This window comes from Aspergillus niger, assembly GCF_000002855.4.
Source record: "Aspergillus niger supercontig An11".
NCBI classification, from domain to species: Eukaryota; Fungi; Ascomycota; class Eurotiomycetes; order Eurotiales; family Aspergillaceae; genus Aspergillus; species Aspergillus niger.
In genome coordinates, this window is record NT_166526.1 from 95078 (window position 1) to 121613 (window position 26536).

Genomic DNA, 26536 nt, shown 5'->3' on the forward strand with positions numbered 1-26536 from the left:
GGACAAGACGCATCTCTCAGGCAGTCTTCTTCGCGGCCTCATTCCGCTGCTCCACGAGAGTCGGCTGATGGCCATACAGCCACTGCAAGGCCCACTTCCAACCCCAGAGAGGCATCCAGGTGTATACCATTTGCCGAACAAATGGACCCCAGCTTCCCAACAGGCGTCCGGTATGGAGCAAGGCAAATCGATCCGAAAATACGACTAAATCGCGGCCCCGGCGCTCCCGGCTGTGACGGTAGCCTTGAAGGATCGTCTCCGCGTCAGTGGGCCTGACATCGATCATCCCCAACGCACTGGCCAGCTCCGTCGCGTCTTCGATGGCCTGGCAGGCGCCCTATTCTCGGTGTCAGAAAGTGGAGCCAGACAGAAAGGGAGAAGGAAGAGAAAAAAAAGAAATTTAAAAGGCAAGTAATCAAAGATATTTTCAGAACATGAGAAATAAACAAACAACAAGATCGGGAAAGAAAAGCCGTCCAACACAGCAAGGGCAGGCGAAGAACAGGGAGGTGGTTCCTGTCAGCGCCAGATTTGAAGGGGACGTGATTGCCTTTTCCTAACTTAGAAAAATACCGTTTGGCTGGCTTACCTGGCCGAAGAATGAAGTCATAGCATGAGAGGCTGCTTATTGCATTAGTGGGACAAAGCCATCCTGAATGACCTGTAAGCAAGCAGTGTGGGTAGCTCGCTACTTACCGTCGCCCAGCATAGCAATGCGACCGGCCGCCATCGGGGGAAAGGTGGTCTGATGGAAGACATCGCTGGCAACGACACGTTCCGCGTGTTTGACGACTAGAAGGATCCAATCATCGTAGTCAGCATGTCATTCTGGCAGGATGCTAATAATAAATGTCCTCACCGTCACGGAAGTGAAAATCCGGGGCAAAGGGGTGATATTCGGAACCATAGACCTGATTGATAGTGTTGTGATCGGCATGTTTCCAGACGGAGCGATTCGGGTCCTTGAGCTTAGAGGGCTAGAGGCATAGTTTAGCTGATGTGAGAGCAATGTTTCATAAATCTTGATCCCTACCACTGCCCCAACAAACCACTGACGATGGTCCCTGCACGGCCACGTTGTGAGAATTGAGCGATCATACAGCATCCAATAAGCGATCCCTTCGTCCGCGGGGCCAAGGTGATCGAGTGGGTGAGTGTAGCCAGACAGATGCACTCGGCCCGTGAATTGAATGACATCGGCTGCATCTTCGTCTTCTCCAACTGCTCCACTTTGTCCGGGAGGTGAATTGATGGTGGCCATGAGAGCCCGGCGCACAACTGACCGCACCCCATCAGCACCCACTAGCACATTCCCCGTGTATCGCCTCCCATCCTTCAGGACCACCGATACCCCTTCAGCCTCCTCCTGCGGAGGGATCACCTTGGCAACTTCTGCCCCCAAGTTGACCGTCTCGGAACCCCCCGCAGCGTCATACAGTCGCCGATGGAAGCCATGCCGTTCGATCGAGTACACGGGATAGCCAAAAGTACGTTCCAGCCACTGGAAGTCAATCTCACTCCACTGTGTCTGATTCCGGTAGACACGGATCTTGCGGACCGGCTGGCCTTCCTGGCGCACGTAGTCGTACAGACCGATCTGGTCCAGAGCCCGTAGGGCATTAGGAGCCAGTGAAATGCCGGCACCCACCGGTTCAAGAGCAGCGCTTCGCTCTAGCACCCGACAAGACACGCCAATCCTTCGACACATGGCTGCTAGCGTCAGGCCTCCAATGCCCCCACCCACTATGAGCACTTGGGTGGACATGCTGGCGTGTGGTTGGTTCGGGTTCATGTACAAAAACACGAGGTTTGCAAGGGTTCGATTGTAGAAGGAAGGGAAGCAGGATCTGGGTTGGTGGGGGAATCAAGAGCCGATGTCGAAATGAGGATGGATCCACTTTGTGTAATTGAGGCGACAAGCTACTAGTGATGAAGGAATGAGATTATCGGTTGAATTTAATAGTAGAGCTACAGTTCAGTCAGTCTGGGGGCGGGATTAGTCACATACGAGCATATTATCCTGTTCTGTTGGGAGTCAGAAATGATCCGTCTGTGGACGGAAATTGAATGATATAATGCTCTTGATGAGTCTGGCTTGGTATATGCGTTCCGTTTGGTTGATGCCTTCAAGTAACAGTCTCACCTCAATGCTTCCCATATTAAGAAAATGTTCCGAACAATCAATGCGGAGTTATGCCGTGATCCCTCCGATCCCGTGAGCTCCCCTGAACATCAGGCAGCCAAGTTCTGCAGAGTCCATGTCGTACCATTTTGGATATGAGCTTGACACCACGTGGGTGATTGTTTATTCTCCGGGTCAGTTCGTGCAACCCAGACTTGCTTGTTCCAATCAATCCTCGTCGTTATGGCTGGCCTCCTGATTAGTACGTTCTCCGAGTAACCTCTATCATGCTAAGACAATTGGGGAGAGGCTTTCAATCAACTATGTAACAGAAAGGCTCACCTAATGTAAACTAAGTAAAGTCGTTGCGGAAGGTGAAGATGCTGGAGCCTTGGGCACACTAGGAGCTCCCCCATACAACAGCTTGACTGGGCCAACACAGTATGCTCAGTGTCAAATGATGACCATCTCGCTCCTCCTTCCTATTCCGTATGTACGGATGGTTGTATCCACTAGTATGGTATTAAGATGACCTCTAATATTCCGTATATCCACTAACTTATTATTATATGGTTGTCTCAATGTGGAACAGCGCTATTTGCAGTATTAATTACTAGTGGTGATTAGTTTTCTCTTTTAATTACTACTTTGGAGATATTATCACATGTATTACTTTCCCCATACTAGAGACATTGAAAATAATCAAGCAGATAGCATCATGATCTACGGTCTTGGATTCTCCGTCTATTCAGTCAAACTCGAGATAATGCACATGTTCAAACACACATCCTTATACCATTACCACGCGAAGTCTGCAATCCCCACCTGCAACTTCTCAAAGTCAAACATGACATACTTATCAATGGCAAATGTCTCGCCAAAATTTCCCATTACCATCGCTCCATCTCCCAGGGTGCGTACATTAAAGGTGCACTTATTGGTTCCGTTCGCCAGCACCTCCACATAGTTCTCGGGCACAATCTCCCACGCCCGCTCTGACCCGGCAAACTCATACCGCAGCGGTGGCAGTAAACTCGAGTTCCGGCAATCGAACTGATAGAATCCCTGCTCACCGTTATTTGGAGGATCGGAAAGCGTGACGGCTTTTGCCCCGACCAGCTCGACTAGACGCTGGTAACCGTACACAGACACTGGGGCACCGCGACCATACGAAGCGTGGTCGAACGCGGCAACGGCGGCTTGCTTTCCATCCAGAGTAGTGGTCTTGTTGAGCTCTTGCTCTTCGTCTCCGATAGAGAAGCGCGTGAGGTTCAACGCCCAATAATTAATCACGGCTGGCGCATAGACAAAGTCCAGCGTGTTGATCGCCTCCGTGACAATGATGTCGTACCAGGTGATATCTCCCTGGACGTGAGAGGTGTTGTATCCGCCTAGTGTCTGAAGGCCGTCGTAACCACTGCATACCGCTTTGGTGGCATTGTCGTGGCAGTAGATAAAAGAGACAATTGGAGAGTGCCAGGCGCCGCTCCTCCATCCTTGGTAGAAGGACGCTTGCACGGATCCTATGATTCGTGTTAACATGAATTAGTTTTATGACGGTGGGGAAACAACTCACGATTGTCACCCTGAAAAACAGGTGAGAGTCCATATACTCCCGAGAAAGGGAATGCGCTAATAGTCTCGTTGAAGACGAAATTGGCTGCTTGGATGGTGGTGTTCACCGCGGTGGGACCGATGCGCAGCATGTCCGTCGCCACATCGGCTGCTGCGGGCTCCGTAAAGTAGAAGTGGTTGGGATCCCAGTAAAGATAGCCATACTGGTCAGTTTGGTTGATAAAAGTGGATGACAAAGTCTGGTTGAAAATTTTCTGATCGACGTTGAGACAATCGTAGGTGGCGGTGGGATCGTTGTAGCACAAGGTGGTCACCACATAGTGGCCGGTCCAGGTCCAGTCAACCAGATACGGCAGGCTCTGACCCGGAGTTCCAAGGGCTATGTCAGTAAGAAACCCGTAAGAACTGCGAGTCAGAAGCAAGTCAACCGATTGCAGGTGCGTGGTGGCCAGACTGGTGGGTACAGCACTAGCGGTGGCGGCTGCAACGAGCAGAGACCAAATACGAGAGCAGGGAAACATCCTAGCCGATTGCTAAGGAGAAACGATGATGACGAATTTCTGGTCCTTGTTTCCTGCGTTTGCTGCAGAATCTCCACGTGGGAGCAGGTCCTAAAATAGGTCGATAAGCTGGCGTACGCTCACGTAGCAACAAGGTATACATCCATGCGTGCGGCTGGAAGTATGTCTGAACTTGGCCCCCAAGGCTGTCGTTGTCAATTTGTCTCCGTCTAACTACGGATACAAAATGGCAGTATCTTTGGTGGAACTATCAGACGGAGGCAAAACATGAAACTGGAACTGGATAATACAAACTCCTTGGTTGTCAGATCTCTTCCATCTCTTCAGTATCCATAGATGACTCGGGGCGGTCTTCATCTTGTGCACATCTTCTGCGATCAGAATCACTGACAACAGAAGAAAGATAAAGAGGAAGAAAGCCAAAAGCCTCCTTCAACTATGGAACCTATTTTGCACATCCAGGGCGATGCTCATTCGTCGTTAACCCCGTTGATCTTCATTCATGCAGTGTCCGGCCTGGCATGGCCTTATATGGCGCTTGGCAACCTCAGCAACACAAGTGACCCGGCCAGGTCCCGACCAGTCTATGGAATCTCATCACCAGTTTACAGTGTGAGTCGTTATACTCTACCATCCTCTTTAGAAGAGATAGCCAAGGAGTATGTCGAACGATTACAGTCGGAGCTCCAGCCACATGGCCCATATCTCCTAGGGGGCTGGTCCATGGGCGGGATGATCGCTGTCAAGATGGCGGAGATCCTGCAAGCCAAGAAGGAGACCGTCCAGCAAGTCATTCTCCTGGACTCCATCAACCCAGAGAAATATCCGGCGTTCGTTAATGAGGAAGAGCACCGCATCATCGCAGACGGACTGTTCACAAACGTCTGTCAAGCGATGGGAATGGCAGATCTTGCAGACGATAGCGACGATGAAGACAACCGATCAGATGCCTCGGATGCCAGCGACGACGGGAGTACTATGAGTGACGAGGAGGAGGAGGATGACAACCTGCATCGTCTGTTTTCAACGATGCGCCGCCACATTCATGCCAGCACTCTCTCCATTTCTAGCACCGAGCCCGGCAAGCTGCTACCGCCAAACAGCGTCTGTCATACCAGTGTGACTTTAGTCAAATGTACACAATTGTCTGAGACTGTTCCCGCGCTATTTTCTGCCCGGCAACGGTGCATCCGAAGGTGTGCTCTGCACCCCACCCTGCAGTGGAGGCCGCAGAACTTCGATCGATTTCGCACGCTGTTGATCGACGCACGGCACGATAGTTTATTCGATGAGGAACACGTGGAGGAGGTGACCAGCATGCTTAGACAGATCCTAGAGTCTTGCTAGATTTCATTGTTTCTATGAGATGTACTTTGTCTTCTTTTTTTTTTTTTTTTTTATCTGCACTGTCGCTTACTGGGATGGGGTCTGGACGGACAATTTGCGAATGCTGTTCAACGATGGAGATTTATAGACGCACTGCAAGAAGGCCTTTTAGAATTACATGTTACGCTTTTCACAAGTCTACAAGTTATTGCGCAAACAAACATAAGGAAATCACTCATTCCTACGTTTTCGTGCACCGTAACAGAATAACATTAGATTCTCGTGCCACATTAAATTACCCTCTCATACTTCTCATACTTGCTAAGAACCATCAATGAACAGTAACCCAAAACTCACTCACTTCGCCTACAACTCACTATATCTCCCAAAACAAACAAACAACTCTACCAACAAGTCAATGTCACCTTCTCATCCACCCACCTCCCACCCCCCATGACCACCACCTCACGAAACACCCATTCGCCCACATCCGCCCTGGGAATAGTCCATCCCACGGAAGGCTCCTCCCTCTCCGTCCCCACACGGACCTTCTCATACCCATATCCAGAACCCAGCATATGATCCCCGGTCAACAAACTCCCCGGCCTCACCGTGATTACACCCCGAAAAAACTCCCTCGCCTCCCTCTTCGCCAGCATCTCCTCCATCACCCACTTATCCGCATGTGGCACATGCAGCAGCCCATGATACACCCGACGCAACAAGAACGGCACATCCATCTGCTTCTGGCTCGGGTCGACGCCCATGCCAGAGAGGACGGTGAGGAGCGGTCTGGATTTCACATTTGCAGGCAGCATGAACTCCGGATACGTGGCGTAGATGTTTCGCAGGGCAGTGAGGAGTGCCCGTGTGGCTTCTTCGCAGATATGCGGCTGGTCAAATTCGAAGCACCAGCCACGGAAGTTGCCTGTGGCACCGATTCCTGAGATAATATGGGATACCAGGGTTGGTGTTGGTGAGGATGCTGATGTCGTAGGATCAGTAGGAAAGCCAGGCTGCAGAAGAAGCGTACTTTTCACGGCCTCCGGGTCGGTCGCATCGCCGGTCACAATGCGGAGTCGTGAGTCCAGGGTCTCTTGGTCGATGTTCTGGGTGCGAAGGAGGGCCGTCAGCTTGGATGGCGTGCGGGCTAGTGCGACGGCGTGATAGCCGGTTTGCAGGGTGTGGGCGAGGCAGGCGTTGATGCAGCCGCCCGTGGCACCGAGGAAGGCAATGGTTGGTTTGGACATGATGTTGTGTCTGAAGGATGAAGGATTATGGATTACGGAATAAGAATGATAGTAAGAGGAATTAATTAACAGATGGAGTACGGAGAGATTGGAATTCTGTCAAGATCAAACGGAGGTAGTGGGTTTATATTTGCGACGGAGGATGAGAAAGTCTCCGTCTGGGGACGGAAGGAGATGCGCTGGGATCAGGATTTTGTCAGAGGGATCGATTACCGTAGCTAGCACCATCCAGTCAGAGAGGAGCACGTTGATTCTAGGCGTCAATAATTTATGTCTTGGAGTAGTAGTGCAGAACTTATGCCAATTTTAATGTCGAGTGTTTTGTTCATGCCATTTAGTTGAAGGTTCAGGTTTGTACATTTTTAATTCACAACCGTGAGTGTTAGCCACATGCTGTACAGCATACTTGAAAATCAATACCCTTGCTCTTGAGATTTTACCCAATCAAGATGCTAATATATAGCATTTTTATATTTTATCTATGCTAATATGTCCCCTCAAGGCTGTTTGCGATTACTTCTCTACAGGTAGCAGAACCCGATCGAAGTTTCTAGATGGACTATCAATTGGAGGTGTGATTCTGAAGCCTAGATAGTTGGCTATTTTTATATAGTAAATTTAGGCTAAATATATCGATTCTATCTTGTAGTTATATTCGAAAGCTAGAAGAACTTACAATCAAAGGCTCACGTACGTGGCCCAGGGGTCTAGAACTAATAGAGGTTCTATCGTGCAATAGGTATATACTATCAACTCTCCAATACATAGTAGATTTCACCTACTATCTGCCCATTTGCATCAGAATCAAAACGAGACAACATCATGATACCTAGTTGTCAGTCATCAAGATTTTTCTAGCTCAGGACTGTTCTTCATTTTGTCTCCAACCTTGAAATATGATCAGAAAAGACCCACATCTTATGCAATGTATACTGTCGACACTAGCTAGTACATATGTATTCCTTGGCTATTAATTGTACAACCTTGTACAACTCACAAATTTACCCCTGCTGCTACAGTCTTCCACAGCCGAGCGATCCTTCTAGCAACTAATCCCCTCCGGCACGGTTGGTGTGATGGCATCGGGATTCGTAAAAAAATTGTCCGGGTCGTAAGCCTTCTTGACTTCAACTAGTCGACAGACACTATCGCCGTAATATGACTCGAACGGGTTCGTTGAGATGTGAGCATCCATCTCTCCAGAGTACGATGCAACCCTAGATGATGATGACAATTATTAGCCTCAGACTTTCACGCGTGAAGCACGTGTACCAGTGTAACCACTCACCCAATCTTTGGCCGCAGATAAGTCTCCAAATCCGCAAACCATTTCTCATAGGTCGCTTGCTTCGTTGAGTTCGTCAACGAGCCATGTACCTGAAACTCTAGATGCGCATATGCTTGTTCGCGCCACGGAAATGCATAGTCTGCTTTAGTCGCGCTGGAGATGTTCCATGCATGCCACTCACCCCAGATCTCCGAGTCTGTGTCTAACTGGCCCATCATATCAATAACGGTCTTCAGATCTGCTGCAGGAAGGATATTGTCCTTCTGCATGAAGAATGATTTGCTGATACGGTTGAAGCGGGCCCAAGGTTCAGCAATGGGAATGGATGGGTCCTCTGGCTCATTCTCGTACTGATATTGCGGGTAGTCGCTGTATTGAGAGAACGGCTCTGGTAGCACGTTCATGATCTGTCGATTCGTTTCATTAGCCGGGACGCATTCGTAGCTCGTATAGCCAAAGAGCCGGGAGTTGTCGGTGTCGCAGTTCCCGGATATGTAGACGGTTGGGGTCCCGATATTTAGGAGCCCCGACTCGTTAATCAGCTTGCGGAGTTCATTCTCGGTACCTCCCAGATACTGGCCGAGGAAGTTGATGCTACTCTTGTACACATTCACCTGCGAAGTAAATGCTGGTATCTGCACCGGTGCCCAGTCGAAGAATCGCTGCGCCACCGGGTACCGGTCACTGCTGGCGTTCCAGGAGATGGCTACCATTGCTGACGTGGGGAACTGCATTAACTGCAGGTCGAAGTCCACGATGATCCCATACGTTCCGCCCCCGCCACCTCGAATCGCCCAGAAAAGGTCTTCGTGCGAGCTGGACGAGGCTGTCACGAGGCTGCCGTCAGCGAGAACGACACGCGCGGACTGCACGTATTCGGCAGCGAGTCCAAGGGCACGCATCTGCAGGCTGAACCCGCCGGACGACACGAGCCCACCCAGCGCAACGGTTGGGCAAATTCCACCCGGAAATGTGACGTTGTGCTCATCCAGCGCCAGGTACAGAGCGCCCTGTCGAATGCCTGCTCCGACATTGGCGGTGGTGGTATCGGCAGAAACATTGACGTGGTTAATATGGCTGAGATCAATGACCAGAGTTCCATTGAGAGCTGACCATGCCTCAAAGCTGCTGTTGATTAGCAAGAACTCAGGGCCATAATAGTCAATGAACGTAGACAGAGGGGGGTTTCTACTAACTGGTGACCTCCTGACCGAGGCACGGCTTTGAACCCCGATCTCTGAGCACAGCGGACGAGCGATGCCACTTCTTCCGCTTTCTTTGCGTATGCTATCAGTGCTGGAAACTCATTGAACCTATAGCCGCATTAGTGTGTGTCCAAAATAGGCAGGGAATGATATAACAGACTGAATCTTCTCGCCCAAACGGGCGTCCGTGTAGGTGTCATTGCTAGGGTCTATGATGCGGGTGTTGACATCGCCCGCAACAAGCGCCTGGGACACACAGGTGCGCAGAGTTTGACTGCTGTTGCTAGCAGTTGCTGCAGCTTCACTCAGGGCTGACGCAGTGCATGCGAGAAGTGCACTCCAAACGAAGCCTCTAGCGGAGAGTCTCATGATGCAGATGCTGTGATTTTGATCCTCTTGCTGGCTATATCCATGTCAACTCCATGAGTCTGGTATTTATAGCGGAGCCTCTGGAATCTCAGTATGGTTCTCATGCTAAATTCTAACATTATCTGCCTAATCTGATACGAGGCGGACCGAATTAACGGGTGGATGAGCTATTCTGAGAATCCTGTTGGGGGCTAATTTCTCGAAACGAGCAAAATCCCGCCATCCATCGGATTCTTTTTTGACGGTCTCATGAGTGCTTGCTATAGTTGCTCTATTCGACGCATTCTCTATTCTGAAGCGAACGGAGCAATTTCTGAGACGGTCTGACTATGTGCGCCTGCGGCAATGCGCAGCGCAGCGCAGTCGAAGTTGACTAGCTCGTTCTGCTCGGCTGTCCGCACAATACTTGGGCTCCTCTCTCAAGCGGGCTAATCCTCTCCGGACTGCACTTATTTTATGCTGCATGGTTACTTTACCTTCTGGTAGTAGTTACGTCTGCCTTACTGTGCGCGTCGTGCCCTGACCACCGGGGCGTGACTATGGCCCGCCATTCCCAGGTGGCCTACGGAGACAACCGTCGTCGCAGCAAGCAGGTCCACCCGGATAGGCTGTGCAGCTCGGAGGGACCATGTCAGCCCATGTAAATCAATTGTATGCTTCAGCAATAATGTGCAGCGCCCACTATGTCGCGCCAGTGACCAGATTGCGCGACAATCAGCGGCCGCAGCTGGCCGAAGCGAACCTACCCACGTGCACATCTCTGCCACAATCAAACATGCCGACTCCAACCTATGACCGTAATCCTATGATGGAAATTGGAATACAGAATCTGCTCGGGGACTTCCACTCCACCTCTGTTGAAATGTTCTAGCGAAACACGGTTTGTTTTGGTGTCACCCAGACCGAGAATTAGGCAACTGGATGCATGGAAACCTGCTCGACCATGAGGTGCCGCCGTGATTGGTGATAGTCTCTTGACACTGCTAGTCGCGTATGGTTTTCTTTATCCGAGAAAAAAGGGGATTACAGGTCTGTTGACTATTGTTTATGCACTCAAGATGCTAGTCAGTCGATCTCGGAAAGTCTTTTGCTGTTATTGAGGAAATGATCGTCGCCAGGTAGTCAGTGCTTGCTATCGGGACAAACATAATTCTCCATGTCACGGACAATCATTCTTAGAGACCCGCAGACAAATGACCATTAATTTTTACGGGAACCCCTGTTCCAAAATGATAGCTTATTTTATTCAGTTCAAATCTGGTTGTATCTTTCACATGATTTAAAACTTTCTCCCGCTTCTCTCCGGCTTTGTGCAGGAAGGTATTAGAAGTAGGATGTTCGACTCTATGAACTGGCATGAACGTTGATGTATAAATCCGACGAGTGTGCTTTTTATCGGGGATAAAACGGAAATTAGCAATGACAGTTTAATATTCATCCGACTGCTGATCAATTTCATCAGATCCAGCTATGCATACTGTAGTCTCCATGGGCGATCTTCTGTGATATCAGATTCATGCTGTGGGTCACACATGAGATGTCATGAACTCCTTTGTTTTTGAGAGATTATCAATGTGGGATCCGTCCACGAATAGCGCAAGGTTTGGACAGGCCTCTGCTGTAAGCGACATGTCAGGTATATCCCCTGAATATCATGCATCTTTTAGAGACTTTGCCTTATCCGGTCGCTCTATATGCTATACTCCGTACACAGCTCACTGGTACCGAATGTATGAGGAGGTTCCATAAGCGGACTATGCAGTGTGAGGACTGATGTCACATGAATGGTTCCTGATGGTCTCTCTGCAACAGAGGCCTTCAGACGTCGTAGACGGCGCACTGCCACCACATAGACTATTTTCATGCAAGGAGCTATGCTGAGACCTCATCAAGTGTTGTAAGCTTCATCATCGCCGAATACATTGGATACCCGTAGTTCGCGATCAGAACCTAGGAGTTCCCAGGCGTCTATAAAGAGGCGCCTCACGCCTACCCTTGAGAGCCATCATCAACAGCACAAGCCACTGATATTTTCACCTCAGACCTTACTCAATAAACACGCTTCTCTGCCATCTCTTTAGCCAACCAGCCATCACCATGAAGTTCTTCTCAATTGCCACCCTCCTCGCTGCCACCGCTGTGGCCGGCGTTGTCCCTCAAAACTACCAGTGGATCAGCCACAACGACCGCTCGGAATCAGGGCTCACCAGGTCTCATGCCCAGAACGCCTGCGGAACGAACAATGTAAGGTGTTGTCAGGGCTTTAGTCCCGAGCACGGACTCTCCCGACAAGACGAGAGTCGCTTCCGGGCCGGATTGGGCGAGGGTATTCCCGGCGAATTGCAGGGCGGAAACAACTGTGGTCCTTGTAAGTTGATCTCCTTGAAGCTGTTTGCTAGGTACGGAAACTGATTAATTTGTCCTATGATAGGCGGCAATGACGAAGGATCTCGGAGCGTTGCCTGCTGCTCTGAAGGCGTGAGTGACCAGGATGCGTAACCCAGTGAGATAGAGATGCTGACAATCATTGTGACACAGAGCTATAACCTCATCAGCCTCCCGTGCATTGCCATCGGGCGTCTGGTCTAAATGTCACTCTCTGCGACGCAAACATTCCAAAGGGGTGTCAATCTTGTTCCTCTCGGCTGATGGTTGATCTATGTACAGTCGGATGATTTTATCGGAGTCGAAGATGTTCTGTTGATATTTGTACGTCATTGTATATAAATTGTTTGGAATTGTTAACTCGCCATTGCCTCTTCCACGGTGTGTTGTTGTAGATAGTCGAAATCTCCTTCGTTCAATGAGGATTTCGCTTAATATGCACTATCAATCCTTGAGACTTGAGTTAGTCAAAACTTAGGACATGTTGTCTGGCAGTAAGAGTTGGAGGGTATCAAATACTGCATTTGAAGGACCGTTCACCATTTGTCACCCATAGAGCTGCAGGGGGCAAACAACAAGAACAACACCAGCAGTGACAAGATGCAGTAATTCCGAGTTTGTCAATGTTCTGATTCTTCGGAAACCATTCCGTGCCAACAAGGCCCGCCTATAGTCAGTCCACCTGATCAACTCTCGCAAGTACAACGAATTTGATGCAGACAATGTTTGAAGCTAAACATGCTCAATCTTCACAGCATAGCCTGAATCTTCTTTCTCATAATAGGAGCTTTTTGAGCCTCATCTGTTGGTTAATACGAGTTGAGTGGTTCTTGGCTGGCTCACGCCAATTTAGTCATCCGGCCTCCACCGGAAGAGATCCCGTTCCCCGCGACCCCGGATTCTCTTCCTTCCCTGCACCGCCCACCTGCTTGCTGTGAGTCCGGGGTCTTCTATCTACGATTGCATGACACCCCTGAACCCTCCCCACAATGTCTAGTGGGCAAGATTCTCATGTTCGTCGTTCCGACGCTTCTGATCGTCCCCCTAAACGCCGGAAAGTGGCAATTGCTTGTGATGAATGCCGTGCCCGGAAGGTCCGCTGTGACGGGAGACAACCCAGTGCGTATTTTTTGCAATTGGGGGCTTCTTCGGACAGGACCAGCTTATGTCGCTAACTTTTGGTATCAAGTCTGTGGGCCGTGCGCAAAACGAGTGGACCAGGGAAGCCAATGTGTTTACACTGGAGAATTGGAGAAAAAGCGAGCAGTTCGCAAGTGAGTGCCTCCTAACTGCCTCAGGCACTAACGGGCTCTTTCCCGATTCCCCACCGGGCTACTAGGACTAACCATCACCTTATAATGACAGTTATATCGAAAGTCTGGAAAGTCGAATCAAGCATCTAGAGAGTCCTCATTCCCTCTACAACGGTGGCGAAGGAGTGCCTGTGCAATCACATGATGGCTCGGACCATTTGCAGGTAAGCTACTTTTTGCCCCGTTGCCTATCTTCCATCATCGCGGCATATACCACCCGTGAGAGTAGTATGTTTTGGTCCCACTTACACGTTGCAGCATTATACTTCTCCCTCTATGGGAGCATCGGTGGTGTCTCCATCGGGGCCATCAGGACTGTCAGTTCGCCATAATCGACCTAGGAGCATTGTCTCTGTAACGACTACAAATGCGGATCATCTTTCTCCAGCAAGAAGCACCTCACAATGTACACCGAAAGCGAATGCCCGTCTTGTTACCGGGCAAACTTCTTATCAGTCTCCAAGCTCGCTGGACCAGTCGCTTCGACTGAAAGACCCAACGGACAGTGTCAATGCCATGATGGGTGCCGTGGAGGATGAGCGTCCCACGCAGGGCTTTTTTGGCAGCTCTAGTGCCGCCAGCTTTATACGTCAGATCAAAACTGTCATAGATAAGAAGGTTTCCTCGCCGAATCGCCACACTTCAGATTCGATTCTAGGGGTCGGTCCGCCTCCCAGTTTGATGTCCACAAAGAAGCCGCGGCCACCTACAGTCCCTAATTATGTCCTCCCCCCACGGAAGACAGCCGATAGCCTCATGGAGGTATACTGGGAGTTTGTTTTTCCACTATATCCCCTCGTTGATAGTCTCCAGTTGAGAAGAGAATATGAGAGGATCTGGACAGGGGAGGTTCTTCAATCAGATGAGAACATGCTTATGTGTACCGTCAATGTCATCTTTGCATTAGCCTGTCAACTGGCTGATTTCATCCCGCCAGAGGAGCGAGAGGCTTCTGCAGATGCATTCTTTACTCGTGCAAAGGATCTTCTTCAATTTAATCTCTGGAACACAGGTTCCGCTGCTCTGATTCAATGTCTGCTTCTCATGGCCCAGTATTTGCAAAGCACCGATTCCGCCCATCAGTGCTGGATTGTCACCGGACTGGCGATTCGCAATGCCCAAGGGCTTGGCTTGCATCTTCCCCAGACGATCGCTCGTCTACATAATCCCCAGGAACAGCAGCTGGCTCGCAAAATATGGCACGGATGTGTCCTGATGGATCGGTATGTAACTTCGATCCGATACGTTAGTCTCGTCGAATGTTAATACGTTGTAGGGTTATATCTATGACATTTGGGCGCCCTGCCATGATCTCTAAGGCGTCATGTGGCTCGGTTCCTCTTCCAGCTACGGTGGATGAAGAGTATATCCCTGCAGTGTCTGGGTCCGAAGTGACACAGCCAGCAGACCGGCCATCGGTCATGGCGTTCTATGCAAAGTCTCTTGAACTTTATGAGATCTTGAATGACATTCTGTTGAGCCTTTATAGCCCCACAACCGATGAAAGCCCAGAAGACATTTATGACTATTACTTCAACAAGGAAGCAAATCAAGGAGAGCGGACGATATTTGAACTTGATCGGGCACTTACGAAGTGGTCCCGAAGCCTACCATCACACTTACGAGGTGAATCCCATCTAGGAGGCGGATATACGGTCTTCTACCACCAAAGTGTTGTATTGCGTGCAAGGTGTGTTCCTAAGTCTGCGTTGAAGGGTGAACTGCCAAACTAACCCTCCCACAAGATTCCTTCATGTAAGGATGCTTCTCTTCAGACCTATCCTGTCTAGATACTGCACTTCACGTGAAATTGGGGTCGTGGATCCCTTGATTTCCCTGCAAGACTCTTTTCCTCAGCGGGTTGCATTGCAATGCTCGACCATATGCGTAAAGGTTGCGCAAGAGGTTATCGGGCTAATTCACAGTAACTTGCCCGCCGATGGAAGTTCGGGCCCCCTTCCTGCTTGGTGGTACAACATTCTGTGTGAGTGGTCCAGCCTTGGTGAATATTTTCAGCGAAGCTCATAAAGGACAGACGTTTATACCGCTGCTACCGTTCTCATAGCCGGTCGTCTATGTTCTGCTATATTAGAAGAGGTGACTGAAGCTGCAATGACGCAATCATGGGAGAACGCTTTGGAAGTATTGCAAAGATATCACAGCCACAGTACGTCCGCCCGGCGATGTGTTGCAGCTCTCGAAATTCTCTACGAAAGGGTAGTGTCCGAAGGGCCTCCACTCCATGACCACCCAGCGAGCACTTTTCCTTCAAATCCTGCATCTAATGGTCTGGGCGACCTCTCCTTAGGGGAGGGTATCAATTCAATACTGTTGGATGGCCTTGAATTCCCAGACTTTCAAGATATGTCATGGTTGAACAGTGTTCCAAGCAATTTATTCTGAGCTGGCTTCGTGAAGGTGATTTTTTTTTTTTTTTTTTTTTTTTTCTTCTATTTACAAAATCTACGGAACAAACTTTCTTTGGGCTTCTGCTCCACGAGAGTCGATATGTAACCTGTTCTCTGAGTTGACCGGCTGATTACGACATGGCATCGGTCTAGGCAGCTGTGGGAGAATGTATTGTCTTTTCTTAAGGATATTGACGACGTCTTTCGAGGCTGTAAGTCATCCAAGATGGAGCTGTTCATTTTCCTTCCTGTTGTCAAGTTGTAATATCACTAATTCCCCAGTATAGGATCTTTCATTCAAGCCATAACCATATTAATCCGTAACAACATCTTGCGTCTTCTGATCTGCGCGCGTAGCAACGAAATGTATGGCAATGATCGAGGGCAGTGCGCAGACTCCAATGATAGCACACATGACGCCAGCTGCACCGCCCAGGCCCAACGTCTCGAACATGTCAGGGAAATAAAATGGACCGATCTAAAACCATCAGCAAGGAACCACTAAAGCTGTCTGCTCTTTGACTTACAAAACCATACACATGTCGAAACACGTTGATGCAGACGACGACACTAGTCGACGCTTCCTTATAGCTGTCAACAGCGAACGAAATAAGGATTGTCGTGATGATTTGGTTTCCAAAGCTGGCGATTGCGGCGCCGACGCATGGGGTCACGTTCCAGCTGGTAGCCTTCTGTAGCTGAAATCCCCATACGAAAAGGCCAGCAATGACAGTCGCAAAGCCAATGTATGAGAGCCATAGCCGGTCTGCGGGACGGTGATATCCTCTTCTTCTATGCATGGCTTGCAGAAACCGGTCTGACATAGGGCCACTCAACTGCTCACCAAGGACACACCCGATAATGATAGCAATGAATTGCAGACCAATTTGCTGCGAATCGAAGTCGAACTTCTCGCCAAAAGCAATTGGCATTTCGACAATCAAAGCAATGTTTCCATAACAGAACACTATAGAATGAGCGCATGCAGGAATCAGCACCCTAGGAAGCCTCGTAAAGAGAAGTGGCTCGATGAATTCGCGAAGCTTAAGCGGACGCGGGTTGATCCGGCGAGGGATGAACTTCTGGACGAAGCGAGATCTAGCCACGCCTGCATCATGAGTATCGCCGTCGGTCGGAATGTACAGCGTTTCGTCACCCAAGAGCAGGTAAGCGATGAACTGCCCGAAGTTCATCATGGCGAATATCCAATAGATCCACTCAAACCCAATTCGCTTTGTAACAAAACCCATAATAAATGGCCCACCTGGAGTTCCAAGCGTCAACATGAGTGTCCACCACCCAAGCTTTTGCGCTCGTTTCTCTGGCTCACACAGCTCCGTGATCACACCACTGCCTATTCCAATAGGGGGAGAGATGAGGATTGCGGCGAGTACTCGAGTGGCCATTTGTGTCCCGTAGGTAGTACAGCGAGCTCCACCGATATTGCAGACCATACTTCCAAGGACCGAAAACAGGAATACATGGTATCGTCCGTAGGTGTTGGCAATCGGTCTCCAGAAAAGGGGACAAATTCCTAAGAGCAAGATCTGTACAGATGATCGAATGTGAGTCAGGCGGTACGTCCAATACTAAAGGGGAGGAGTTGACCCTGTGGAAAAAGCGCTGAGTAAACGATAGATATCACGTACTTGAACGGAGGTGAGATAACTGGCTTGTGGCACCGTTATGTTGTACCTTTCAGCCATGATGTCGTAGGCCGGTATAATTCCCGCCGCCATGAAGGTTGCGGCCATTGAATGAAACGCCACCATCAAGATATGGGCATTTTTCTTCCAGACAGGCCAGTTCTGAGGGTTGGTGGGAGAAGGATCTGTCCAAAGGCTCCTGTTTGGCTCTTGGCCAGGTGGCGTTGGAGATACATTCTCAAGATGAACCTCTTCATGACCGTTCTTCTTCAGTGTGTCAGAGCGAGCCATGTCGGTGCCCAAGGATACATCTTCTGTCATGGTGACAGAGAAGAGTGCGTAGGGCGTGAATCGAGGCGCCGAGATATGAGTGGTAAAGTTAACTAGGCTAGAGGCAGCAGCAGTGGTAGTGAAGACTTAATTAGCACTTCCCACAGCTCTATGCACAAATACTAGTCTTCAGTCTACTTTATATGCCAGGCAACCCTGCACCGCGGTGAGCGTCCCGGGCCCCTTACAGGCCAGGACCGTCGGGACTGGAGCTGAACCAAGCTGAACGCCATATCAACAGTGTGCACGGTCCTTGGGCAGCTGGATGCCAAGGATGTATATCATGGGGATCACCACCAATTGACCACTGAAGTGAGGAATTGATTCCGAATTGTGTGCTCAGGAGTGGCCAACGACCTGCTACCCGAGGTTATACACTCCATACCCAGAACAACGATGCACGGGATGGCATCCGACGGAATGTTCGGTGATGGCGTCGGATGCGGGTCCGTTGATCTCGCCCAACTTTATAAGACCCTGATGTTGTCGCGAGTCTGGGGAGAAGCTAGTTGCTAGTGTGTACCGGGGTTCAGGGGGTCCTGATCCGGGGTACGGAAGGATCCCCGCATTTGGCTGACTCGAGATCTAACTTTCCGCGTCGGAAGTTCTATCGGCTAGATTCACAAAGATGGCTCTCAACTTCGGATATCTTCTTGGCTGGGTGATATCACGTACTGTATGGACGTTGGTTAGTTTTTTGTTGAGTCTAGTGAATTCAGTGTGGACTTCCAGTAAAGACTGACGCGACTGATGACGCTTTGATAGGCAATCCGGCAGTGAGCACGGCTCTTGCAGTCGCCTTTGACCTTTATTGTAGGATTGTCTTAGGGTAGTGTCGTCAGTGCAAAGACGTGTCTTTTGGTGCCAAATTGTGGCTACCCCAAGTAGATGTGGATGCACGGCAGAGTATACTAATATACTGCTATTCACATCAAATTAGAGCTCTCGAGGCCAGTGCTCCTCATGGTAGTTTATGACAGCTTCTCCACAGATAATTCAGCTGATGAGGGGATCAAAGCTACAGGAATTATCGGGACAATGCTGGCCGAGCATTTTCTCCGTCGAAGGAACTGACAACAATTTATCCGTCTCGCTTGGCTGCTGAATTCCCCGCGATTTTACCCCGGATCTTAAGCGACTGCTTCTGCAGCCATTAAAAAGCTCCTAACAGTATCATTGCAGTAATTTCTTCCTGTCATGCATCGCGCATACCTCTTGGCCCTGCACAACAACATGTTGTCAACCTCCTCATTCGGGGTAATGCCACCCGCCCTCCAGCACTCTCACCATCACAGAAACTATAAGATGGCATGCAATCTTTTCTCCATTGAACCCTTCAATTCCGTATACAGGGTGCACAACAATCTCCTCTCAATCGCACCACCCAAAGCGCCATCACAATGCGCCTCCTCCACCCCCTCATCCCAGCCTCCCTCCTCCTCACCCTCACCTCCGCGACCCTGCACACCTCCCAAACCAACACCACCATAACCCTGACCAACAACCGCCTCACAGCAAACTTCTCCAAATCCCAAGGCCGAATCACCGACCTCTACCTCGACAACCAAGACCTCCTAGGTCCCCAATCTGGCGACACCGGCGTCGGCCCCTACCTCGACTGCTACTGCATCCCCTCCGGCTTCTACACGCCGGGCTCCACCTCCCCAACCCTGCAACTCTTCACCGGCACCGACAAATCCGGAACCAGCTATGCAGGCGTCCTCATGGACGAGACCTACCCGCCGACGGGCCAACATTTCCAACAATACTGGTTCCTGCGCGACGGCGAAACAGGGCTCCATACATTCAGCCGGTTAGCGTACTACAACGAGACGACGCCATATTTGCGCAATCTGCAGGAATTCCGCACCTTGTTTCGGCCCAATACGGAGCTTTGGACTCATTTGTCTTCGAGTGAGGTGCAGACGGCGCCGTTGCCGAGTAAGAAGGCTGTGGAAGAGGAGGTGGTGGTGCAGGATGCGACCTGGACGTTCAATAATACTCCGACTGATGAGTATTATGTGCAGTTTGCGGATTATTTTACTAAGTATACGTTTTCCAATGGTATGTTTTTGTGTCTATTGTCAAGGGGATGGGGTTGGCTGACTTGTGGTTTTGCTTACTAGCGTGGAGGGATAATTCCGTTCATGGCATGTATGCCGATGGGAGTACATCGAATGGGAGTACGTTTGGGGCTTGGTTGGTTATGAATACTAAGGTATTTTGGATCTTGGAAGGTGTATCGGAGCCCTGGCTAATGGTGCATTTCTCTGTTCTGTTTAGGATACTTACTACGGTGTATGTCACTGCGTTCTCTCAATTGATTGGAGAAAATGCTGACCATTTGCCTTAGGGCCCCCTGCACTCGGATCTCACCGTCGACGGCATCGTCTACAACTACCTCGTGTCCAATCACCACGGCGAAGGCACTCCTAACATCACCTACGGCTTTGATCGCACTTTCGGCCCTCAATACTATCACTTCAACGGCGGAAAAGGCTCCACTGCGTCTCTACAAGAGCTGAAATCTGACGCGGAAACCCTGGCAGATCCGAGCTGGAACGTCGACTTCTACGACTCCATCGCCAAACACGTGGTCGGATACACGCCTTCCAGTCAACGCGGCAGCGTTCAAGGGAAGATTAAGCTACCCAAAGGTGCCACTAGACCTATCGCAGTCCTGACCGTGGACGGGCAGTATTTCCAGGACAACTCGGTGAACTCATCATCATACCAGTATTGGGCTGAGATCGACGACTCCGGGCATTTCAGCGTGGACCATGTCAAAGAGGGCCCGTACCGACTTACTGTATACGCCGACGGAATCTTTGGTGACTTCGTACGCGACGGCGTGCAAGTGAAGGCCGGCAAGAAAACTACCATCCAAGAAACCTGGGAGGCTGAGTCCGCAGGCACTGAGATCTGGAGACTAGGCACACCGGACAAGTCTTCCGGGGAGTTTCGACATGGAGTTGCCAGGGACCCCACACACCCTCTTCACCCGCCAGAGTACCTGATCTATTGGGGCGCATATGACTGGCAATCTGACTTCCCGGACGGAATCAACTATACCATTGGTACCAGTGATCCAGCAACCGATCTGAACACGGTCCACTGGTCTGTATTCGGGCCGACACCGAACGATCCGCGCGTCGAATACGATACCACGCACGACTGGACGATCAACTTCCCTCTGAGTGAGGACGATCTTGCAGAGCGGTCCAAGGCCACTCTCACAATCCAATTGGCGGGAGCGAAAGCAGCATCCGGCAATACGGACGTATACAATGCATCGGAGCCATATACCAACCTCGCGCTGGAGAGTTATATCAACGATCAGGCCGAGCCGTTGACCCTTCTTATCGGGTTCAATCAGTCGAGCAGCTGTATTGTACGGTCGGCTGTGAGTTGCTATCAGGTTCGCTCCCGCATGGAGTTCCCGGCGGACTGGCTGAAGGTCGGCAACAATGTTTTGACCTTGCATCTCCCGTATAACGCGACGGATACGGAGACAGCGATTTTGCCGGCGACCGTGTATGTGCAGTACGATGCGTTGAGGTTGGAGGTTTCGTAGGAGGGGAAGGGTGTGTATAGACTGTTGTCGAACTTCATACGCATTTTGCGAATAGTAAAGGCAGAGGCCGTGTTAGGTGCTGCTTTTAGTGCTAGAATATGAAAGGATCAATTTCATAATTTGGAGAATACACAGTCAAATAAGACTATTCGGATAGTAGATCGCCATGCATATTGTAGACTATTTCCTTAGACATCCTGTGTTTATGATGATTGTGCAGAACAGGTCGTCTCATTCTGCCTCCGCAGCCGATCTACGGCCAGACTCCTGTCATCCTGTCTGTCATTGGCTCCGAAAAGCTCGAGCCACTACCAGCTGCGTCAATTCTCATATTTGAGATCATACGCCACCAATCTGAGCCGTTGTGGTCCGTTCCAAGGTCAGCATAACCGAGGCAGTTCCGGGTAAATTGGCCGATTGCCTGATAGTGGCATCACGCGCTGTTCTGTATACGACACGTTATTCACTTGGTCCGTCAATGCTTCACATGCCGTCCTCTAATTTCGTTTCCAATATTGTAAGCTCGAGGAGACTCTCATTGAGGACACGATCTCAAAGTTTTATTAGAGCCGAACAATAATGAGAGACGCGAAGAGGGTCCAAAGCTGAAGCAAACCTTGGTCTCGGTGAACTTTCAGATGATCGGCCTTACCTAATGCGGTAAAAGCCTCGGCCCATCGGGGCATGCTTAAGGGATACTAATCCACTCGCATTGATTGGCAACAATGACTTAAAACCAGGCCGTGGACCGATTTACTTCCCCGCATTCTTGTTTCTGCAGCTCTTGTTGTATTTCTGCAAGGCTCTGGACTTTCTTTTGTTTTGGTGGTATCTGAAGCTGCGACGTTAGCACCAACGCGACCATGTCGAAGACCTTCACCCGCGCCGAGGTTGCGCAGCACAACACGGAGGACTCTGTCTGGTGCATTATCGATCACCGCGTTTACGATTTGACCGATTTTATCGACGCACATCCCGGTGGCAGTGTTGTTCTGAACCAGATCGCAGGCACGGATGCCACGGTCGATTTCTATAACCTTCATCGACAGGAAGTCCTCGAGAAGTACAAGGATCTTTGCATTGGAACGGTAGCTGGCGAAACCCCGGAAATTGTCACCCCCGAGCCCGGCAGCCTGAGCCAGGTTCCTTACGCCGAGCCTCTGTGGTTGCGTCCGCAATTCAAGAGCCCCTACTTCAATGACAGTCACCGTCGTCTTCAGAAAGCGCTCCGAGAGTTCACTGATCGCTATATAACCCCTGAGGCGCAAGAGAAGGAGAAGGATGGCACCTATATCAGTCAGGAGTTGATCGATCGCATGGCGGAGGCGGGAATTCTAGCAATGCGCTTGGGTCCAGGAAAGCATTTGCACGGGCGGAAGCTCCTGGGCGGGGTCATCGATGGAAAGGAGTTCGACTACTTGCATGACATGGTGCTCTCACAGGAGTTGGTGAGATCTAATGCTCGGGGTTAGTTGGCTCTTCATGTTTGCCTGGGCCAGAGGAACGCTGATACTGACAGATTGCAGGCTTTCAGGATGGTAACATGGCAGGCATGTGTATCAGCTTGACTGCCGTTCAGCAGTGGCTTCGCAATGAGCCTCTTCGGCAGAAGATCACTGACGAAGTCCTGTCTGGAAAGAAGAAGATGTGCCTGGCGGTTACAGAGGCATTTGCTGGTAGTGATGTCGCTGGTCTTCGCACAACCGCGAAGAAAACCCCTGACGGCAAGCACTACATCGTGAACGGAACCAAGTACGCATACCTCCAGTCTTTTTGCTCAAAGGTACATGAACTTACCACTATTCCAGGAAATGGATCACCAATGGCATGTTCTGTGACTACTTTGTCACTGGCTGCCGGACCGAAAAGGGTTTCTCTGTGCTCTTGATTCCCCGCGACGAAGGGGTCGAGACTAAGCAGATCAAGACCTCCTACTCGACAGCGGCTGCCACCGCGTTTGTTCAGTTTGAGAACGTCAAGGTCCCTGTGGAGAACCTTTTGGGTGAGGAAGACAAAGGTTTCATTGTGATTATGAGCAATTTCAACCACGAGCGCTTCATGATGGTTTGCAGTGTGGTCCGCATGTGCATGACCGTTGTGGAGGAGTGCATGAAGTGGTGTAACCAACGCATTGTCTTCGGCAAGAAGCTGATTGAGCAGCCTGTTATGCGGCAAAAGTAAGTCATCTATCTGGATACCCTTCCGACAGGCTAACATATTTCAGACTTGCCCGAATGATTTCACTTTGCGAATCGAACCAGGCCTGGCTGGAATCTATTGCATACCAGATGTGCAACATGACCTATGCGCAGCAGTCAGCTAATCTGGGTGGCCCCATTGGCCTGCTCAAGTCTCATGCCACCCGCTCAGCACAGGAGATCGCGGACCTTGCGACCAACATCTTTGGTGGACGAGGTTTGACCCAGACCGGCATGGGTAAGGTCATCGAGATGTTCCACCGGACATACAAGTTTGACGCCATCTTGGGTGGCACGGAGGAGATTCTGGCCGATTTGGGAGTTCGTCAGGCGATGAAGAAGTTCCCCAAGGCGATGTTGTAAAAATAAATTTCAATAGACCCTGCGGGACGGGGTATAGTCATCGGGTATTGGCTACCGTTATCACATTTACCTCTGGATTCATAATAGATGCTACTACCAACAGCATTCGCCTTATGACACAGGTTCCTGCAGGAAGGTTTTCAGACTTGAAACATAGTCGGCGAGTTCTAGGTGAATTTTAGGTTTTGTGATAAAGTTGAAGCTGTAAGTCTGTGAAGGAAGCTAGCTTTAGCAGTAGTTGTGTCGCACTGACCGGCCATCCCCTACATCAAGCCTGGATTCTCAAAGGGAGATGCTCTCGTGAAGGTGTTAGTATCTGGGATGGTTCTCCTTATCAATCTTTCGTGTCACGCTACTGCCTCGTCAGCTAACGTAATCGGATGCTAATCCCATCATCACTCATCAGCATGTTCTCATTAGAGCGGAGTCTGCAACCTCTCAGACCAATCAGTAATGCTCTAAGGAGCAAATATATGTTGTATGCTAAGAGTAATTGTAGTCCAAGCTAATTGACCAAGTTGGTTGACACTAGCATGTAGTATTACTACTGACATTCAAATGCCGTGAGATATATACTAGTAACGTGAATCAATAACTCTGACCCAGTCTATAATGCTCTACGACTGGTCTAAAAGTTCTGTGCTAAATCAAAGGATGGGACATGTGTTTTAGAAGTATGATCACTATGTATCAATATGTAAAATGATAATACCTGACTGTCTTTGATGCGCAGATATCGCAGATGGTAATCTGAACAATAACTAGTTATGCATCTGGAAAGGCGCGATCCTGACTAATCACTGGTTACGAGGTTCTCCGCAGGCTGCAATGAAGTCGTAAGCGCCCTCAAGTCCCCTCTTAAATCAAGACATCTTCGCACTCACATCCCACTACTTCTCCTTCCAAAAACATCTTTTGTCATCCACCAAGATGGCTGAAAGCACTGGCTCCTTGAGCTCGGACAGTGTGTTGGCGATCGCCGCAACAGCTCTTCGCGGAGATGGGGCCGCGCCGCCTAGTCTCAAGACGCCATACGAGGCGATCGCTCTAGTTGGCCATGCGTCTATGACAGCAGTCGGCTTTCGCTTAGTCGGGCTTGGGGAAGATCATACGCTAGGTATGTGCGATGCGACCATTGCAAGGTAATCAAGTACGCCTTACTGATGATTCTCAACCTTGCAGAGAACCAATCCGAGAGCCCCTCACTCCCCGCAGAATGGAACGCCAACACGGCCTTTGCCTTCCGTTACGCCCACTCACAGTCGTCGATGCAGTATCTGCTCAAGATTAGCCGACTTGGAAATAACGCTGTCATTTTCGCCTTGGCTCTGGGCGATGACAGAACTACATCCTTCGATCTCCCCGTGAAAGACTACGTCTCCGAATCAGCCCTTCCCTTGACCACTACCGGCGATGATCTCCCAGCAGCACTGCGCGAAGCATTTATATCTCCCTCTCGTGTCCAGGACCTGATCGGATTATTCAAGATCAACGTCATGCAGAAGCTGGCGCCTGGATTGTACAAAGAAGGCTACGAAGATTCGTCCGATCAGCCACAGGAGACGTTGCGCGAGAGAACTCTGGAAAGACCTCCACGCCATGATCCCTTACGAGACGATCCGATGCCCCAACCCGCTCGCCCGTATCCATTTGACGACCCCCTAGCGGTGCCTCCCCGACGACCCATTCCCGCGGGGGACTTTCCTCCACCAGGATTCGAGGATGAGTTCGAGATCCAGAGACCACCCCGAGGATACCCGGGAGGTATGGGGGGAAGAAATCCGTTGAGTATTGGAGACCGCGATTTGTACCCTGCCGGATTAGGCCCAAATGATCCTTTGCGAGGAGGCGTAGGCCCTGGGCTGGGAGGTGGCGGCGGCGGTGGTGGTGGTATGCACCCCACGTTCGATGATCCTCTGTTTGGTGGACCTCGTGGACAAGGTTACGATCCCCAAGCACCACCAGGATCGCGGTATGATCCGGTAGGACCCGGACAAGGGGCACCGTTTGGACGAGGACAGGGGCCGTATGGGGGACGCGGGTTTGGCGGAGGGTTCGGGGGATTTGGTGGTGACATCATTTAAGCGCGGCGGCTGAGGCTGAGGGAGAGCAAAGTTTGAACTACACGGTACATAATTCGTTAGTGTGCACGACGTGATGACACAGAATGAGTGATGATATGATTTGTATGTATATGAATGTTAGGATTAGTGTTATTCTGTTTTGAATTAAGTCGATATGTTTACTATTTCGTGTAATCAATACATTCAATGGATGCTCTGGTTTTTGCTGTGGCGGGAACCATAGAAGCTGTAGTAATTATTCTGGGGCCCAGAAAAAAAGAACGAGAAGAACAGGGTAAGTGTGGCTAATGCAAAGCTGGAAGGGGAAGGCGGGCGGTGTGGCGCACGGACTGGGAAGCCCAGTTTTGGGCGGGCGAGTTTCGCACCACCTCAAGAGAACATGAGTTTAGTGACTGCTAGTTGGACCTCTGACTGTTCCACTGACCACCACCAAACCAGCACCACCGCCATCCCAGCTCACACCTCCCTTTCCCTATTCTCTCTCTTCCCAAGTCTTCCCCTCCCCCAACCTTTGCCTTCATCTTTCTTCTTCTTTCCCCCCCCCCCCCCCCAATCCCTCCACATTTCTCCCCCCCTTAT

General features: G+C 50.2%; 12 protein-coding genes across 12 annotated transcripts; 6 read left to right on the forward strand and 6 right to left on the reverse strand.

Moving 5' to 3' along the window:
- Nucleotides 1-16: 16 nt before the first annotated feature.
- Nucleotides 17-1765, reverse strand: An11g00300 (uncharacterized protein; the record flags this gene model as incomplete). Its single annotated transcript, XM_001393997.1, has 5 exons — nt 17-337; nt 590-621; nt 697-792; nt 860-977; nt 1034-1765. 5 exons carry the CDS (start codon nt 1763-1765, stop codon nt 17-19), a joined length of 1299 nt encoding a protein of 432 aa, XP_001394034.1.
- Nucleotides 1766-2920: 1155 nt separating this feature from the next.
- On the reverse strand, nt 2921-4218 carry An11g00310 (uncharacterized protein; the record flags this gene model as incomplete). Its single annotated transcript, XM_001393998.1, has 2 exons — nt 2921-3645; nt 3699-4218. 2 exons carry the CDS (start codon nt 4216-4218, stop codon nt 2921-2923), a joined length of 1245 nt encoding a protein of 414 aa, XP_001394035.1.
- A 438-nt stretch (nt 4219-4656) lies between these two features.
- Nucleotides 4657-5565, forward strand: An11g00320 (uncharacterized protein; the record flags this gene model as incomplete). Its single annotated transcript, XM_059749998.1, has 2 exons — nt 4657-4830; nt 4897-5565. The coding sequence occupies 2 exons, from the start codon at nt 4657-4659 to the stop codon at nt 5563-5565; spliced, it is 843 nt and encodes a 280-aa protein (XP_059605431.1).
- Nucleotides 5566-5948: 383 nt separating this feature from the next.
- Nucleotides 5949-6794, reverse strand: An11g00330 (uncharacterized protein; the record flags this gene model as incomplete). Its single annotated transcript, XM_001394000.1, has 1 exon — nt 5949-6794. One exon carries the CDS (start codon nt 6792-6794, stop codon nt 5949-5951), a length of 846 nt encoding a protein of 281 aa, XP_001394037.1.
- Nucleotides 6795-7307: 513 nt separating this feature from the next.
- Nucleotides 7308-7615, reverse strand: An11g00340 (uncharacterized protein; the record flags this gene model as incomplete). The annotated part of the gene is made up of 3 exons (XM_059749999.1): nt 7308-7393; nt 7489-7501; nt 7577-7615. The coding sequence occupies 3 exons, from the start codon at nt 7613-7615 to the stop codon at nt 7308-7310; spliced, it is 138 nt and encodes a 45-aa protein (XP_059605432.1).
- Nucleotides 7616-7836: 221 nt separating this feature from the next.
- On the reverse strand, nt 7837-9656 carry An11g00350 (uncharacterized protein; the record flags this gene model as incomplete). The annotated part of the gene is made up of 4 exons (XM_001394002.1): nt 7837-8011; nt 8083-9207; nt 9279-9395; nt 9448-9656. The coding sequence occupies 4 exons, from the start codon at nt 9654-9656 to the stop codon at nt 7837-7839; spliced, it is 1626 nt and encodes a 541-aa protein (XP_001394039.1).
- A 2097-nt stretch (nt 9657-11753) lies between these two features.
- Nucleotides 11754-12979, forward strand: An11g00360 (uncharacterized protein; the record flags this gene model as incomplete). Its single annotated transcript, XM_059750000.1, has 4 exons — nt 11754-12024; nt 12088-12134; nt 12324-12365; nt 12761-12979. 4 exons carry the CDS (start codon nt 11754-11756, stop codon nt 12977-12979), a joined length of 579 nt encoding a protein of 192 aa, XP_059605433.1.
- Nucleotides 12980-13030: 51 nt separating this feature from the next.
- An11g00370 (uncharacterized protein) lies at nt 13031-15757 on the forward strand (the record flags this gene model as incomplete). The annotated part of the gene is made up of 8 exons (XM_059750002.1): nt 13031-13160; nt 13231-13315; nt 13407-13518; nt 13613-14577; nt 14631-15044; nt 15145-15338; nt 15420-15521; nt 15576-15757. 8 exons carry the CDS (start codon nt 13031-13033, stop codon nt 15755-15757), a joined length of 2184 nt encoding a protein of 727 aa, XP_059605434.1.
- Nucleotides 15758-16075: 318 nt separating this feature from the next.
- An11g00380 (uncharacterized protein) lies at nt 16076-17729 on the reverse strand (the record flags this gene model as incomplete). Its single annotated transcript, XM_059750003.1, has 3 exons — nt 16076-16240; nt 16290-17351; nt 17412-17729. The coding sequence occupies 3 exons, from the start codon at nt 17727-17729 to the stop codon at nt 16076-16078; spliced, it is 1545 nt and encodes a 514-aa protein (XP_059605435.1).
- A 1409-nt stretch (nt 17730-19138) lies between these two features.
- An11g00390 (uncharacterized protein) lies at nt 19139-21701 on the forward strand (the record flags this gene model as incomplete). Its single annotated transcript, XM_001394006.3, has 5 exons — nt 19139-19802; nt 19865-19956; nt 20022-20036; nt 20092-21272; nt 21533-21701. The coding sequence occupies 5 exons, from the start codon at nt 19139-19141 to the stop codon at nt 21699-21701; spliced, it is 2121 nt and encodes a 706-aa protein (XP_001394043.3).
- A 474-nt stretch (nt 21702-22175) lies between these two features.
- An11g00400 (uncharacterized protein) lies at nt 22176-23873 on the forward strand (the record flags this gene model as incomplete). Its single annotated transcript, XM_001394007.3, has 4 exons — nt 22176-22779; nt 22839-23064; nt 23121-23489; nt 23537-23873. The coding sequence occupies 4 exons, from the start codon at nt 22176-22178 to the stop codon at nt 23871-23873; spliced, it is 1536 nt and encodes a 511-aa protein (XP_001394044.1).
- Nucleotides 23874-24803: 930 nt separating this feature from the next.
- An11g00410 (uncharacterized protein) lies at nt 24804-25957 on the forward strand (the record flags this gene model as incomplete). The annotated part of the gene is made up of 2 exons (XM_001394008.1): nt 24804-24990; nt 25056-25957. The coding sequence occupies 2 exons, from the start codon at nt 24804-24806 to the stop codon at nt 25955-25957; spliced, it is 1089 nt and encodes a 362-aa protein (XP_001394045.1).
- Between the last annotated feature and the right edge of the window lie 579 nt (nt 25958-26536).